This window comes from Grammomys surdaster, unplaced genomic scaffold (genome assembly GCF_004785775.1).
Source record: "Grammomys surdaster isolate TR1022 unplaced genomic scaffold, NIH_TR_1.0 125698, whole genome shotgun sequence".
NCBI lineage: Eukaryota > Metazoa > Chordata > Mammalia > Rodentia > Muridae > Grammomys > Grammomys surdaster.
This window is the reverse complement of record NW_021620534.1, coordinates 93,622-110,821: the sequence shown is the minus strand read 5'-3', so window position 1 is coordinate 110,821 and position 17,200 is coordinate 93,622. Positions and strand designations below refer to the sequence as shown.

Sequence of the window (17,200 nt, the reverse complement as noted above, 5' to 3'; positions counted from 1 at the left end):
CTTGCAACTTCTGGAGGGAAGGAAGGGGCCAGAACAGAGAGGGCAAGGAGCACAAACTCCCAACAACTGAACAGGTGAATTCAGGAAATCTGGCTGTTTTCAGCAGCACTGGGAGTTTCCCTTAGCCCGGAGCTGTGCCAGGTTGCCCTGGTAACCTTATATGGGGGTGGGGCTGGCACGGGCCAAATGCACCTGCCCTGTTGGATGGGGTATCCTGGTGCCAGTAGATTCCTAGGGAAGCTGAGGACCCAGAGTGACAACTGAGTTGCTGGTGCTACAGCCCCACTGGACAGCCACCATGGCACTTCTGCTGGGCTTTCTGTTCCTGTGTGGAGTCGCGGGTAAGGGTCATTAGGTCCCCAGCGTTAGTTCTGTTCCTGTGGGGGAACTGGAGAGGATATGGGCAGGAGCTGGGAGTGGAGGGAACCGCTGTAAGGGAGCTGCCTTGGGTGCAGGGTTGCTGGGGACTGAACTCTAGGGTAGGGCAGGTGGGGGAGCTCAGGGCATATAAGTGAACCTCTTGCTTTTTCACAGGGCACTGTCGCCCAGGGTACAGGATGTGATTCATTTGTTCCTGTCTTGTCTCATGTTAGCTTGTGCTTAGTCTCTCTCCTTAGTGTCTGTTCAGAGATTTCAAATGCTTGGTCAGGTACAGCCTTACTGTCAAAAATCCTAATTCACTGGACATCCAGTGAATTAAGGCTACTCAGGCCTTAGATAGTCCAGGCTACCTTAAGAGAAAGGTACTGAATGGATACATTCTTAGGCTTAGAGGCCAACCACAGCCAGGATTGTTAACTAAACGGCAAAACAAAACAGCAAGGTAGTGCTATTTCCTATATACCCAGAGCAGAATGCAAAAGGGAACTCTGCCCTCAGCTTCAAGTCCATAATGTATTGGCTGGGTTTTTGTTTTGTTTTTTAATGAGACAGAATGACTGTGTAATTCCTAAAGAATACATCAAATACATTGTGTTGCTTTGCCTTCTCTGGCAGCAGGGGCTGAGGTGGGTGGTGTGGGGGTAGGGAGCAATTTTAAAATGCAAGAACCAGACACGTGTGTGATACATACCGGTGATTCCAGCACTTAAGATGAGGCAGGAGGATGGTGGATGTGCGGACAGCTTAGGCTACATAGGGAGCCTCTGTTATTAAATTCTGTGTTCTGCGTCCTGATGGCCTTTCTGTGGGAATGGCTCTGGTTCCATTAAAATCATATTTACACACTCACAAACATTACCCATGAGCCAGTGCTGTTACCAAGCCTTGTTTTTATCTGAGTCTATAATGAATACTCCCACCTTCTTTTTTTGTTTTGTTTTTGTCTTTGTTTGTTTGTTTGTTTGTTTGTTTTCGAGACAGGGTTTCTCTGTGTAGCCCTGGCTGTCCTGGAACTCACTCTGTAGACCAGGCTAGCCTCGAACTCTCGAACTCAGAGATCCTTCTGCCTCTGCCTCCCAAGTGCTGGGATTAAAGGCAGGCCCGGCTACTCCTACCTTCTTGATACATTTTAAGCTTGGTTGAAATTTCCCAAGTCAAGTCTCCTGAAAAGTTAAAGGGAGGAGGTGGGGATATAGTTTAGAGCCATCTAAAGTAGAAACGAAGGCTGTAAGTCACTTACAATAATAATCTACCCTGGAGACTCTTCATATAATTGCCTGGATTTAATTTTTTTCTGGAATGCTCCATTTTGACAGACACCATCTTAAACCAGGGCATTCTGATACTGATCACTAATTTTTCTGCTCTTTGGAATCTAATTGACAACCCCTCTACTCCTGTGAGGACGCAGTGTCCACTGTGGTCACATCCAGTGAACAAATCACATTTTCAGCCTCTTGCCCCTGTCAGCCTGAATGGCTCTGAACAGCACTGGCTTTGCCCTTCCCAGCTTGGAGCATTTGAACTCTTCACATTTTAACTTAGGGTGACATGGGGGCAGGGAAGGGTTCTTTCCCAGGCAATCTGCTTGGGGGTCTAAATACCTCAGATACCATGATGTCCAGATCTTGTTCCAGACTTGGAGAATTTTCCCTCCTTCCTCCTGCCATCTCTTTGTTTCTTCTTTTTTTTTCTTTCCTTCCTGGTCCTGGGGACTTAATCAAGGACCTTGAACATTCTCTGAAAGACTCTACCACTCATTTATATTTCCAGCCCTTCCCTCCTTCCTTTTTCTTTCCTTCCTTCCTATCTATCTCTTTCTCTCTTTTTTTCTCTCTCTCTTTTCTTCCTTCCTTCCTTCCTTCCTTCCTTCCTTCCTTCCTTCCTTCCTTCCTTTTTAAAGATTTATTTATTTTTATGTGTTCTGCCTGGATGCATGTCTGTGTGAGGTGTCAGATCCTCTGGAACTGAAATTACAGACAGTTGTGAACTGCTATGTGGGTGCTGGGAATTGAACTCGGGTCCTCTATAAGAGCATCCAGTGATCTTAAACCCTAAATCATCTCTCCCGGCCCATGATGAAAATCATTTTTGAGACTGAAGTTTTAGTGTTTTTCTGGAAGAGTGTGTCTGTGTGTGAGAGGAGGAGAGAACCAACCTTGGGTCATGATCCAATTCAGAAAATACGTGTACAAAATCTATGTGCACATTTTTTAAAAAAATCTCTTGTTTTTACATTATAACTTACTTTTTCCTGGGTACTAGCTTATGAGTTGTATATTTAAATTTTTATAAACAACCCCAGTCCCAGTGGAAGAAACCCAGGGGTAAAAGAATATGATACATATTTGTGGACCAGAGGTAGTAATGGTGCTTGGGGAGACCATGTGGTACTGTGGGCAAGGCTTCAATCCAGAGAGAACAGTCAGTCACTCACCCAGCTGTGCTACCAGACAGAGACAGCGGGGTGCTGCACAAAAAAAAAAAAAAAAAAAGCTTGATGTTTTCTTGTTATTCTCCTGGGCCTCACTAGCTTTAAAGGTGTGGCTACTGTACATCAAAGTGCAAGGCCTTATGCTTGCACAGCTGGCGCTCTACCTGCTGAATCATCTCCCATCTCTCCTTCAGCGTTTTAAAGATTCTACATGTATGTAGGATGTGGTAGAACGCTTGCCCAGCATGTGTGAGGGTCTGGATTCACTCTCCAGCACCACAAAAATAAACACATAAGATAAAAAAGGTGTGGATAAACAGAACCTTTGGGTTTGGTGTCATGCCCATAATTCCAACACTGAGGTTAAGACAGGAGGGTCATAAGTTTGGAGCACGTTTGGGCTATATAAGATACTGTCTCGGGCTGGAGAGATGGCTCAGTGGTTAAGAGCACTAACTGTTCTTCCAAAGGAAGGTCCCAAGTTCAATTCCCAGCAACCACATGGTGGCTCACAACCATCTGTAACAGGGATCCGATGCCCTCTTCTGGTCTGTCTGAAGACAGCTACAGTGCACTCATATACATGAAATAAATAAATAAATCTTTAAAAAGAAAAGAAAAGAAAAGAAAAAAGATCCTGTCTCAAGAAAAACTAAAAAAATCCCTGCAACAGAGTTGAAATACAGCTGGGTTGCTATTTTATTCATTTATATGGCTATATGGTGGTCTGTTCTATTTCTGGTGTCAATGGACACAGAACAGCACACAGTTGAGAGATGTTTTAGGGTCCAGGTCAGAGCAGCATCATAAAATGAGCTAACACATCTAAGGACCTCCCTCCCAGGTCAGGAAATGAAGGAGAATGCACATCTCAAAAGCTGGCTCTTCCTAATACTTTCAATATCTAACAATCAGGCTCGTGCTAATGTCTGTGGTCCACAGGGCTGTACAGCAGCCCTTTGTATAATTTCCCTCTTCAGGGTGGTAATCGTGTTCAGACCCTGGGTTGCTAGTTGATTCATTTGCAAGGCTGTCGGGAGGTCTGTGCTACGCTCTGGTGTCAATGGACACTTTCTCTTCATTTCTTTACCTTTGTCAAAATGCAGCCCCAGCTTTCTGGTTCGTGTATTTTACTGCAGTGGTGAGCTATTTCTGGACCTACAGATGAAAAGAATTTGTTTCACTTTTCTCTATGCACCTCCCTCTGCTTGCACTTGGGTTAGGTATGAAATGGGCTGGATACACCCTCCAACAATAAGTATCTAGTCTTTGTGAGGAAGTAAAATCCTAATCCTTATGGGTGGGACCTGTAAATAATTTCCTATAATAGAGGAAACACTGTAGAATCTGCTCTCCCCTTTGATCTCTGGCCCTTGGGATCCCACTAATTAATTCTGATAAAACACAGAGAGAGCATTTAATACTGCCTGTGGGAGTGGAGAAGGAATGGTAACCAGAAAGACTGGCTTTGATAAAGAGTTAGCTCTCTAACAGAAGCAGTAGAGAAAGCCAGGAAGAGACAGAACATCCTACGTGGGCTCCCACCAATGTGGCTTGCTCATCTTTGTCACTGATGTCCCTTTGATTTCTTCTTTCTGGATTAAATCTGTACAGGTGTAGTACCTCAAGGACTGTCTGTGCTCACGTTCAGTCACGCTTCACCTTTTTCCTCTTCTGACAGCTCATCTCTTCTGATCTTCTTTTGTTGTTCTCCCAGATGAAGATCCTCATGTCTGAGCATCGTTTCTCCTGATTCATAGCGAGTTTCACCAGACTTCAAGGTCACTGGGAACAAACTCCTCCCTCACAACCAGTATCTTCTAAAACCAGGAACTAAAAAAGAAACCTTGTGACTCTGATCACCATTTTTGGTCAGATGATCTGGACCTGAGCCTCATTGGCCGCCTCTAAGTCTTGACTTCTGAACCACCCAAGAGATCACAAGCCCATGACAGTCAGAGGTGTTCTGGTAAAGAATAAAGCCTTGCTATTGTCCCGTCCCTTTAGGATTCTTCCAAATATGTCCCCTCTCAGGAAAACTGTTCAAGACACAGTGTGTAGCATAACACCCATTAAAACAGGCAGGTGGGCACAGAGGACTATCAGGCCACTGCCCATGCTCACCCTATGAGAGTACTCTCCTCCATGATGATAGCTACTGCCCACCCCACCTTGACAGTGCCTCGTGTTCTTCCATAATGACAGAAGTTGTTATATGAAGTTTTATAGATCCAAAACCAATGAAAGTGATAAATCAAGGCCTTCTTTAAACACACAGATGAGAACACTGGGTAGATGAATAGCAACATGACGTTAGTCTAAGATGCTAACTGATGACAGTCCTAGCAATGATCTGTTAACACATTCCCAAGGTTTATTGTGATCACTGAGAGCATATTATAGCAGATACAGGTGGGCAATGAGTATCTTTGAAGGACATTATACTAATATAGTCTTAGATAATTTTAGTTTTCTAATGGAGGTTGTGGAGCAAGGAGAAAATGGATGCTCTAATTCTGTACAATCATGGAAGTTCTAATCCATGATCAGGCTCTTAAAAACTCTTTCACATGGGGGTGGCTTTTTCTTATGAACTTCAGTTTACATTAGATTAAGTGAAATTATGCATTGTGTAACTAAACTTTTCCTGGAGAGACCTTACACACATGTCTGCTTACCCCAGATAGGGAGCCCAGGACAGACCAAGATGAACCAATGAATTTTATAGGGGTTAACTACAGGTACAGAAATTACTCAAAGACAGCCACATCAGCAAAGCCCACCTCAGCATGGCTGACACCTCACAAAGCTGGGAACCTAAAGCCCACTGCACAGCCTGAAGGCATCTCAACAGGTTGGAGAGTGTCCTTTCCAAGAGACTCAGTTAGACTAAACCTCTTCCAGGCAGCTCAGCTGTCATAGTCTTCTTTGCAGCTTGGCTTGTCTAAAAGTGACTCTTGGCAACTTTATTACTTACTCTTGGAGGGAGGGGCCTATCAAATCTGGTCAATTTTAGGAACTTCCTGGAGTTTTTGAGTTGTCTAAGGATCTTCCTGTTTAAGGAGTTTCCCGCCAGAATGGAATGTTTTAATTGCTGAGGAAACATTACACAAGCAATATATGTCAAACCACACCTTTGGTTAGTTTTCTTGGAATAAGGAAAACTTCATCTCTACAGCAAATGTTCATTGGCTTAGGAACTCAAGTTTATCTTCAGCTGTATCAGGAGTCTGACGTCACTCTACACGAGATCCTGTCTCCAAAAACAAGAATAGAAACCTAAATAAACAAATACCAGTAAAAAAAAAATCAGAGTATCACTAAAAGTATAATTGAATGAATAAAAGGAAAGGAAAAGATTTCTCAATAATATAAAACTGATAAGCAATATTAGATGAATATATGAAGGTTAATAGAAGATAAAAGCATAAATTTTTTTAATAAAAGTGAAAATATTACTAAAAGTGTAGTTAAAGAAATGGGAGGGCTGGACAGATGGTTCAGTGGTTAGGAACATGGCTGCTCTTTCAGAGGACTAGGCTTGAATCCTAACTCGTACTTAGAGGCTCACAGCTGTGTAACTCTGCAGCTCTAGTTCCAGGAGATCTAGTCTCCAAAGGCATTGCATGTACATAGTAAACTGACATACATGAAAGCAGAACACTCATACATGAAAAATAAAAGTGAATAAATATTGTGAGAGATATTTAAAACGGCAGCATTCAGTCTGGCTTTTCTTAATCAGCCGCCATGTTCCCGACTAGCCTAGGCCTGCGGCCAGGAGCAGAGGCGGGGAACGGCCACTGCTCAGCTCTGGCTGTCCGATCAGGCAGTCAGAGACACCAACCCTGCCACCCACAAGATGCCAGCATGGGAGATGGTTCTGCCAATTGACCACACTGTCTCCAAAATACCTGGCTGAGCCCAGACCATGCCGCCATCCAAATGAGACTCTAATGCTTAGATTATCCAAAGGCTTTATATGTTTGGTAATGCTCAATAACAAGATGCCCATACAATCAGAGGTGTAACCCAATACCCAACCTAGATATACCAATTACCTTTGACTGCTAGAGACACATGCACATCCACTTCCATGTTCCTCTCTCTCTCTCGTCCCTCTCCCCTAGTTCCCCCTCTTCCTTCTCCTCTTCCTCTCCTTACTCCTCCTCTTCCTCTCCTTACTCTTCCTCTTCCTCTCCTTACTCTTCCTCTTCCTCTCCTTACTCCTTCCACTTTAGTTCCTCCTACAAATAAATCTTTGTTTTTCTTGTTTTTTTGAGACAGGGTTTCTCCATGTAGCTTTGGCTGTCCTGGAACTCGCTCTGTCAACCATGCTGGCCTCAAATTCACAGAGATCTGCCTGTTTCTGCCTCCTGAGTCCTGGCATTAAAGGCATGTGGCACCATTGCCTGGTCAGAAAAAGAATTCTGAACACAAACTAACATAAACAAACAAAAAACCCACAGGAGAGGGAAGCACAGAAGCTAAGTAAATAAATATCCTCCCAAACAAAACAACCCCTGCAATACAGGACGTGTTGGAGCAGTTTGTTTGGGGTCCCTGACAGTTGCAGCCTTCCCTGCTGAGGGAAGCTGTGCACATCAAGTCTTGTACTGGAACCTCATTGTTCTCAGGCTCCACCACAGTGAGTGGCAGATGGCTGACTCCAGAGACTGTCCTTCTGCTGACTCCATGCTTGGGAGCATCAAACTCTCAGGTTGTGTCTGCTCCTGGCCACCAAGGCAGGACAGCCTCTCCCTATCCAAGTCACAGCCTGATCTTGCCACCTGGTTTCTCTTCTCGTCAGTGTCTGAGCCTTTTACTCCTCATGCCTGCCACCCAGGGCTCTCTCTCACACTGGGGGATGCTAGACTAATCTCAGGAAGCTCGCCAGTTATACACAATAGGTTCCCTCTCAAGACCATGTCTTCTCCACTGTTTTCCAAGTCATGCAGTGAAAAGATAGGATTCCTTTCCCTGGCTGACCCATCTGCCAGAGGAACCACTGTCTCACTAAGCCCAACAACTTCATTTGAGATCTCTAAGGCCCGAGTACTGGTCTGCAGGGTAGGACCTCTAGTCTCCTCTTCCCAGGGCACCTGGCTGAGCTTTTGGAGGAGGCTTCTGCTTCTCATTCATGGACCAGGCTGCTGAGCGGCAGGAGCTAAGCTAAGCTTGGCTTCTTTGTGGAGTCACCATCTTCTCGCTGGCACCCTTCAGCTGTTCTGTGTCTCCCTTCATGAGATCCAGAAGCTTTCTCTTCGGAGCAGGGTCTGCCCTTCTCTTTAATGGGGTCACATGAAGGCAGCATCTCATCTGCAATCTTACATGGCAGTTCCTCCTCCTTTAGTACACCTAACTTTTAGATTCACAGCAAAATTGGGTATAGAGCGTTCCTTTATACCCTCTGCCCCTACTCATGTGTAGCATCCCAGAGAGGTAGCACACCTAGCTCAATGCATGGGTACCGCCCCAAGTCTGCATATTCCATTCGGATTCACTCTTAGTGCCGAATATGCTCATGGGTTTGCTTTCATAACAAGCAGGCACAATTTATACAGAAGGCTTTCACTGCCCTATTCTGTTGGCTTAGATATTTCAAAATCTACTTTTAATAAAGGTTCTTAAATGCTTTCACCTCCCTTCTAGCACACCACCCACCAGAGGTAGTGGAATGGAAAGGTTAATAGAGCAAAGAAGGATGTGGACCTGTTTAGAAATAGTTCTTTGGAGCAAATCCAATCTGCATTGTCAGGATATCAGCAGTTCAGTTCACATGAATAAGCAGTGACAGCTGGATCCACTTGCAAACACCATTTACAAATCAACAACAGCAGGTTGATCCAGAAGAAACCGTGAGGCTCTGTCAATTGGCCTGAGTCTGCAGAAGTTGTAAGAAGCCACCAGAACACTACCAGTTCTTTGGCAGTGTTTCTCTCTACGAAGTCATGACAAATGATGACCAGCAAATAATGGCAAGGCGAACCAATACCACACAATATCATTCACTGTCTATTGCGTTATATTTAAATCCTTTCCTTTGTGTGTGTGTGTGTGTGTGTGTGTGTGTGTGTGTGTGTGTGTGTTTCGAGACAGGGTTTCTCTGTGTAGCCTTGGCTGTCCTGGAACTCACTCTGTAGACCAGGCTGGGCTCGAACTCAGGAATCCGCCTGCCTCTGCCTCCCAAGTGCTGGGATTTAAAGTGTGCACCACCACCACCTGGCTTTAAATCCTTTCCTAACATCACGTTTTCTAAAGTGTTTGCTCTAGCAAAATATTACATGCCCTTTTCCTAGGCAGCTTCCAGAAAAACACCACCTGTCTGTTCTCAGAAAAACATCTTCCCACGTGTCATGTCTGCTTCAGAAAAAAAAAAAATCCTCTCATAAGACAGTTTCCAGAAAAACATCACAAGATAGAAATGAGTCTCCAAATAAACCAGAACTCTTCAGTTCACCGCTCCTGTCCCAGCCTCCCTGTCTGCTAACCACTGGCAGCTGCTATCATTTAACTCTCATCTTTTGCCTTTTGCAGGCGTCTTAGAGTTGGAATCATTTTGTGCGGCCTTTCCCAATTGCCTTCTTTTCCTTAAGTGCATTTAAGATTCGTCCATTTCAAAAAAAAAAAAAAGATTCGTCCGTTTCTCTGAATAGCTGGACTCTGCGCTGGGGTACCTCACCTGGCAGCCCTTCTATGTCTTTGTGGTAGAGACACTTTCTGGAGCCACTGGCCCTGATGCAGGAGGTTTTGCTCATCAGACTTAGGTGTTGTTTTTCAGAATTCTGCAGTGGGGAGTCACTGGCTTTCCTTCTGTACTTCATAAGCACATGTTTACTATCTGTAGACTATGCTCTGTAACTGTATAAAATACCCAGATCTCTGTCATTCCATGCTTGACAATTTCTACTATCTTGCCTGAAATGATTATTACCGTGGTTTTACCAAATGGTGCCAAGAGATGACTTTCTAAAACGTTTAAATACAATTTTGCTTTCTCTTCGCCAGTTATCTGGAAAAATGGATGCCAGACTGTTGACACCAGTTATTTTTGAGAGATGAGAGTTTTAAAAAGATGGCTTCCCAAGTTATCTCTCTCTCAGTGTCCAGAGAATTCTTTCCCAATACTATTCAATGTTATTCACGGAGCCAATCTGAGTGATAATATATTTTAAAAACTTATTTTATGTGTATGGTGTTTTGTCTGCATTATATCTGTAATCATCTGCATGCACAGTTCATGAAGCCAGAAGAGGGTGTTGGAACCCTTGAAACCGGAGTTAGGATGATTGTGAGCCACCACGCAGGTGGTGGGAATTGAACCTGATCCTCAGGAAGAACAGTCAGTGCTCTTAACTGGCAAGCTCTCTCTTCAGCCTCACTTCAGTGTTATTTTAATTCACAAATGTCTTATGGGTTCAAACATGGTTCAAACTGAAATGTAACACTGATCTTCACATTGTTTTATTCCAATTTATACTCAGAGTGTGTTGGGGTATTGGGGCAATAATTAAGCGTCAAGAATTTGTGGGACCCAATTAAGTGCTCAGTGCTGAGATTATATAAACAACACAGTTAGTCCCATCCCAAGGACCAAAACAACAGTCCCTGTGTTGTGCTTCCTTTTCTCTCCCTATTCCAGATAATTTTAAACATACGTACAACTCTTCTTAAAGTGGTGTGGTGTTAAAAATAATTAATTAATGCCGGTCGGTGGTGGCGTACGCCTTTAATCCCAGCACTTGGGAGGCAGAGGCCGGCAGATTTCTGAGTTCGAGGCCAGCCTGGTCTACAGAGTGAGTTCCAGGACAGCCAGGGCTACACAGAGAAACCCTGTCTCGAAAAACCAAAAATAAATAAATAAATAAATAAATAAAAATAATAATTAATTAGTTTGCTTTTGAAACTGTAATATATATACACATGTGTATGTATATATTATATATGCAAATATATATATATAGCTTATGACTATCAAGAGCTGCGATAAAACTCTACCAGTGAACTTCACCTTAACATTTATAAAGGTTATGTAAATCAGTATATGCCAAGTACAATATGGGTGAGTATCATATGGGTGAGTACCATATGGGTGAGTACAATATGGGTGAGTGTCATATGGGTGAGTACCATATGGGTGAGTACAATATGGGTGAGTGTCATATGGGTGAGTACCATATGGGTAGTATAGGTAGAGGAATAAACACTTATAGGAAGTGGGATGGGTGGGTCGATTACCCTAGTGCAAGATGTAGGGATAAGCTGAGATACTAGAAACAACAGAAACTATTTACCTAGGGAAAGCACTTGTGATGAAGTTCACGTGATATCCTTCCATCCTGGCTGGCTTCCAGAATTTTCCTCTGCAGAGGCACGGGCGCATTCCTGCATCTTTCACATCAGGAGGCACAGGATGTCTGTGGCCTCTGAAATTTGGGGAGGGGAGGGGAAGAAGCGAGGGTGTAGAGTCTTGAAATAGTCTCATCTATCCTGGAACTTACCATGTAGATCAGGCTGGCCTCAGACTCACAGACATCCACCTGCTTCTGCCTCCTGAGGCCTGGGATTAAAAGCTTGTGTCATCAGGACCAGCTCTAAATTTGCATTTTTAAAATTCTATGTTGTCTAAATTACTGTATGTGGTGGTTTGAATGAAAATGGCCCCCATAAGTTCATATGTTTGAATATTTGGTCCACAGTTGGTAGAACTATTTGGGGAGGATTATGAGGTGTGGCTTTATTGAAAGAGGTGTGTCACTGTGGGCTGGCTTTTCAGAAGACTTGTGTCATTCCCAGGGGTGGGTGGGTAGATAGATAGATGATAGATAGATAGATAGATAGATAGATGAAATATAAACTTCTCAGTGTTTCTTTATAAACTGCCTTTATCAAATCCTGTTCCGCAGAAATAATTTTAACTATTCAGGGCCAGGAATATCACCCATTGTAGACTGCTTGCTTAATATAATATAATATAATATAATATAATATAATATAATATAATATAGACTCTAGCTTCAGTCCTCAGTACCACTGCCAAAAGAACAAAGTATCAATAAAAATTATGGAACCAGATTTCATAACAACTTAAAGATAATTTGGCAGAAAATGCATCAAAAGTTATCCTCATGTGCACTGCACACAGGGTCCCCAGAGAGCCTGTGGCACTGTGGCTAGCATGGATCAGGCTGGCCTTGCATTTGCAGACAACACTGATCTCCAGAGCTCTAGCTAAGTTCCCTTGTGTGTGCCTGCTGGGAAGAGCAAGAGCTTCCTGGTGGAATTCATGTCTGCAGAATGCCTGGAAGGTGATGGTTCTTTAAAGCAATCATTTAGGATGAGGAAATGCTCATAGTCACTCCACTTCATGAAGCCACAAACTAACCAGGGTATCCCCAGGTGGGATCTGCATCCTTCTAGGTCCAGGCCTCACCCACATCTCCCCATCCTGTCTCCTGAGTGGCTTCAGCCTGGAGCCAGCCAGTGAGTGACAGCAGATAGATGTTCAGTGCTCTCTCTCTCCCTCCCTCCCTCCCTCCCTCTCTCCCTTCCTCCAGATCTCATTGGGAGTGTGAGCATCACTACTCCAGAGCAGACAGTTCAGGAAGCCCGAGGGGAAACTGTCCATCTACCCTGCTTGTTCACCCTTAGCCCTGAGGACCTTGGACCGCTAGACATCGAGTGGCTTCAGCTTTCAGGACCTAATAATGAGGCAATGGACCATGTGGTGAGTGTGCACTGCGCCTGCTCATTCTCACTAGGCAGGTGTGGTGTCATGTCCAGAAATCCCACTGCTCAGGCCTGTGTACATGGATAGAATGACCTGCGATTTCAGAAGAAGAAGGGCCATCAGTTGTCTTGAAGGTTTCAGAGGACAAGACAATACTGTGGAAGTTCTGAAAATGTGGTCTTGAAAGTGTGTAAGAGGAGACAAGGAACAAAAGGGGTGGGCTAAGCAGGCTGGGCAGCGAGGGGGTGTGTGTCGTGTGTGTGGACCAGAATTACTAGACTCTGTCAGGCTTTAGAATCAATGTCCTTTGTCTTTGTTGCTCAGCCTGGCCGAAAATTCCAGAGTCTCATCGTCCTTCCATGTCAAGCCCTCCCCCTCAGCAGCTAGTCTACAAGTGCACTGCACCTGGCCCTGGAAGGATTTGAAGACTTATATGAGGTTCCTATAACCAGCAAAGGGGTCACGAGATGTACACAGTGTGATAAGCATATATATTCTCACAGTCTGTTTTCCTCTTTTCAAGATAAATCTCTCATACAATCAATTTCTTAAAAAGCAGAACAAAAGCCAAGCATGGTGGCACATGCCTGCAACCCTTTTCTATGTAGGGAGGATGAGGCAGGAGGATCAAGAGTTTGATGCCAGCCTGGGTTACATACCAATTTCCAGGCCAGCCTGAGCTGCACAGTAATAGCAAGTAAGCAAACAAAAATGAAGAAAACTTTTAAGTCTATAAAATATGTGTCATGTAAAATATTGCTGTAGAAGTGTCTTAGTTAGGGTTTCCATTGCTGTGAAGAGACACCATGACCAAGGCAACTCTTATAAAGGCAAACATTTAATTGGGGCTGGCTTACAGTGTCAGAGGTTTAGTCCATTATCATCATAGCAAGAAGCATGGCAGCGTGCAGACAGATGTGGTACTGGAGAAGGAGCTGAAAGTTCTGCATCTTGATTCAAAGACAACCAGGAGAGACTGGGACCCTCAGGCAGCTAGGAAGAAGCTCACTTCCACAATGGGTGAATCCTGAGCATAGGAGACCTCCAAAGCCACCCCCCAACAGTGACACACTTCCTCTAATAATACCACTCCCTCTGGACCAAGCATATTTAAACCACCACAAGAAGTTTTTCTCTCTTTCTTTCTTTCTTTCTTTCTTTCTTTCTTTCTTTCTTTCTTTCTTTTTTTTTTTCGAGACAGGGTTTCTCTGTGTGGCACTGGCTGTCCTGGAACTCACTCTGTAGACCAGGCTGGCCTCGAACTCAGAAATCCCCCTGCCTCTGCCTCCCAAGTGCTGGGATTAAAGGCGTGCGCCACTACCACCTGGAGCAAGAAGTTTTTCTAATCAAAGTGATCAGAGCCAAATGAAGAATACTGGAAAGCCAAGGACAATGCCAAAGAGGAGACACATCCAATGTCCCCATGTCCAAGTACTGGCTCACATTTAGTATTTTATTTTATTTTATTTTATTTTGGAATGTTTTATATCAGCTTCACTGGACACATATACTTTAAAAGCCAATCAGTATTGGACACTGTGATAGTTCAGTGTGTACGGGTAGTTGCTGTGTGAACACAAGAACCTGACCATGCCTGTAGAAAACTGTGTGTGGAAATGTCTGCCTGCAACAGCAGCACTGGGCCCCAGCAGGACCATGGAGGCTGCTGGCTTCTATCTCAGCTGGTCCAGTTAGAGACCATGTTGTGCTGGCTACTTTTATGTCAACTTGACACAAGCTACCGTCATTCATTGGAGAGGAGGGAACCTCAATTAAAACGCTTCCAAAAGACCAGACTGTGAACAAGCCTGTAGCTTATTTCCTAAATTAGTGAACAATGGGGGGAGGATCCAGCCCATTGTGGGTGGTGCCATCTCTCCGGTGGTGGTCCTGGGTACTATAAGAAAGCCATGATGATGGGCTGGAGAGATGGCTCAGCTGTTAAAGGCTAGGCTCACAACCAAAAATATAAGAAAGCTATGATGAGCAAGCCAGCGATCCGCACCCCTCTATGGCCTCTGCATAAGCTCTGGTCTCTGGGTTCCTGCCTGTGTGAGTTCCTGATTTCCTTCAATTATGATGATGAAGCATAAGTCAATTAAACTCTTTCTCCTCTGCTTGCTTTAGGTCATGGTGTTTCATCATAGAAACAGTAACCATAACTAAAACCCTTGTCTTAAGGGAATAACGTGGAGCGTGATCTCAGTGGAACCCATTGCTGTCTGTTTGCCTCTGCAGACCCACAGGCCCACGTAAACACACACGTGGATGAAAATATATTATTTATGACAAAGTGATGTTTATAAATTATATTATCCCATGGAAAGAAAGCACGTGAAAATATCAGAGATATATACATATACACATATATATACAAATTGGAGTGTGTGTGCTTCAAGTAGGGGTTTCCACAGAGGCCAGATAATGAGTCAGTATCTCCTAGGGCTGGAGTTACATGCTGTTGTGAGCCCTCCAGAATGAGTACTGAGACTAGGACCTGAGTCCTCTGTATGGTCAGCAAACACCCTTAAGGACTGAGACATCTCTTGAGTCAGCTAATAAATATTTCATGAAAGAAACTTTATTTTTACTTGTGGTTCATAGAGAAATAGTCATTTAAACCCTGAAAGTTATGTTCCTCTAGTCAGTGATGAATCAGGGCAGTCAAACAGCTGGTTGTTTTGAGCAATTTGCCCATGATATCATCATGATGATAACTGAGGTGATTTCAAAGGTGGTGAAATGGCTTGTCTTCCCTTCCCAGAATGCACTTCTTCTACGTACTCTGCTGCTGGACCCCCCTACTCTCTCCCAAGCAAAAGAAGTAGGACCCAACTCTGTGCACTTACCCACACTCCCCCCTTTTATTCTCCCCACTTCTCCTTCTCCACAATCCTCAGTACCAACTTCCACCCCAGGACCTGCTACTCTCTGCTCTCCCTTGACAGGACCATGACAGGCCATCACCATTTAAGAGTCTCAGGTGGTGGCTGCATGGGTGAAGGCTGGGGTGGACATAGATGAAGAGCACACATGTTTCATGCTCCTGGCTGACACTCAGGGCAAGTGGAAAAGGTGTGATGAGAAGATCACACAAATGAAACGTCAACCCTTCAAGGGAGCCAGCCTTGGACCCTCATCTGCTGCTGCTATGTGCTTAGTTTCCAACATGCAGAAGAAGATACCAAGGAGATCTCCAGGGGCTCTGGGAGAGCATCTTAGAGCTAGGGTGTATGTATGTATGACAAGGAGACCTGTCCCTCTACTCAATAGGTTCTCACAGAGCCCACCCAGAAAGCAATCTTCCCAGATGCCAATGACTCTGACGGTGCAGCCCAGCACCACAGTCAATTAAAAATGCATCTGGAAGGCACAGTGGTGCTCGATCCTGGTTACGACTCAGGCACTGCTGTTACAAGTCTTATGTGTATCCAATGAGGAACTTCACTAGCAATGTGAAAATTATAAGATATGTTAAATGGATTTTAGAGATTATCAAGGAGATTATTATAATTCTTTCTCAACTCAAGTTTAACACAGAGTCTGTTGTCATCTAAATCTGTCTTCAGCTGTGGTCCTCCGTGTCTATATCAGGGAAAGCCTGAAACTTCATTGGCATTAGGGTCATGCTTTAATATGTAAGTTCTGGGAGATGCTGGGTTTGGTGTCTGTTAGTTTTTAAACTGTCTAAAGCTGTTGCTTTATTAATTTTGTTAGCATCTATGAGTTGTAAGTGCCTAAGCGGTATTTTTAAGGTTTATTTATTTATTATACATATATGGCTGTTGTGTGCATTGCCTATAGAGGCCAGAGATGACACTGGACCCAATGGACCTGGAGTTACACATGGTTGTGAGCTGCCACATGGGTGTTGGAAACTGAATCTGGATCCCCTCAAAGAGCAGCCAGTGCACTTAATTTCTGAGCCACCTCTCCAGCTCAGCAGTATTGTTTTTTTAATTTTAGGTTGTTTTAGGACAATGAATCACTCTATGGTTTCAGCTGGCCTGGAGCTTGTTGCTGGCCTGGAGGTTCAAGTTGGCCTTGAACTCACGATCATTCCTCAATATTCTGAGTTACTGGAGCGACGGGTTTGTCTCATCATGCCTGGCTTCCAATTTTGTATCAAGAAAGAAAGAAATTTGTCTTTTTATTAGATCACACACAGGGAAATTATGATCAGCCATCGTCTGAAGCAAAGGGGAGGCCCATTCTTGTTTCTACCTGGTGATGTACAGCTGCCTTTGAGACAAATGAAAAGCAGGAGCAGACAGGAATGAACATGTGCGTGTTCCTGTCCAGTCTGACCAAAGAGGTCTCTATATCAGGCTCTGCTATTTATTTGAACTTGGCGTAGGGCTACAACAGGGATCCCGTGCGTACAATTCTACTTTGTCATTTTGTGCTTTAAGTATCGTAGGTTTCCTCAACCTGCATACCCTTACCTCTCTCCTCACTCCTCCATCCGTCTATCTGTCTGTCCTTCGTCTCTCCCTCTCTCCATCCTTCCCTGCCTCTCTTCCTCCCTCCCTCCCTCCCTCCTTCCCTACCTTCCTCCTTCCCTCCCTCTCTCCTTCCCTCCCCTTCCTTCCTTCCTCCCTCCCTCCCTCCCTCCCTCCCTCCCTCCTTCCCTCCCTCCTTCCCTCCCTTCCTCC

The 17,200-nt window shown here is 44.3% G+C and overlaps 1 protein-coding gene across 1 annotated transcript in view; it reads left to right on the top strand.

Annotated features, from left to right (window-relative positions):
* Positions 1 to 212: 212 nt before the first annotated feature.
* Positions 213 to 17,200, top strand: part of LOC114639329 (coxsackievirus and adenovirus receptor homolog) — a 27,690-nt gene continuing 10,702 nt past the window's right edge. The window contains exons 1-2 of the mRNA XM_028788078.1: positions 213 to 341; positions 12,373 to 12,542. Of these exons, the coding sequence (XP_028643911.1) occupies positions 299 to 341; positions 12,373 to 12,542 (213 nt within the window). The 5' untranslated portion in view covers positions 213 to 298. The remainder of the gene's footprint in view (positions 342 to 12,372; positions 12,543 to 17,200) is intronic.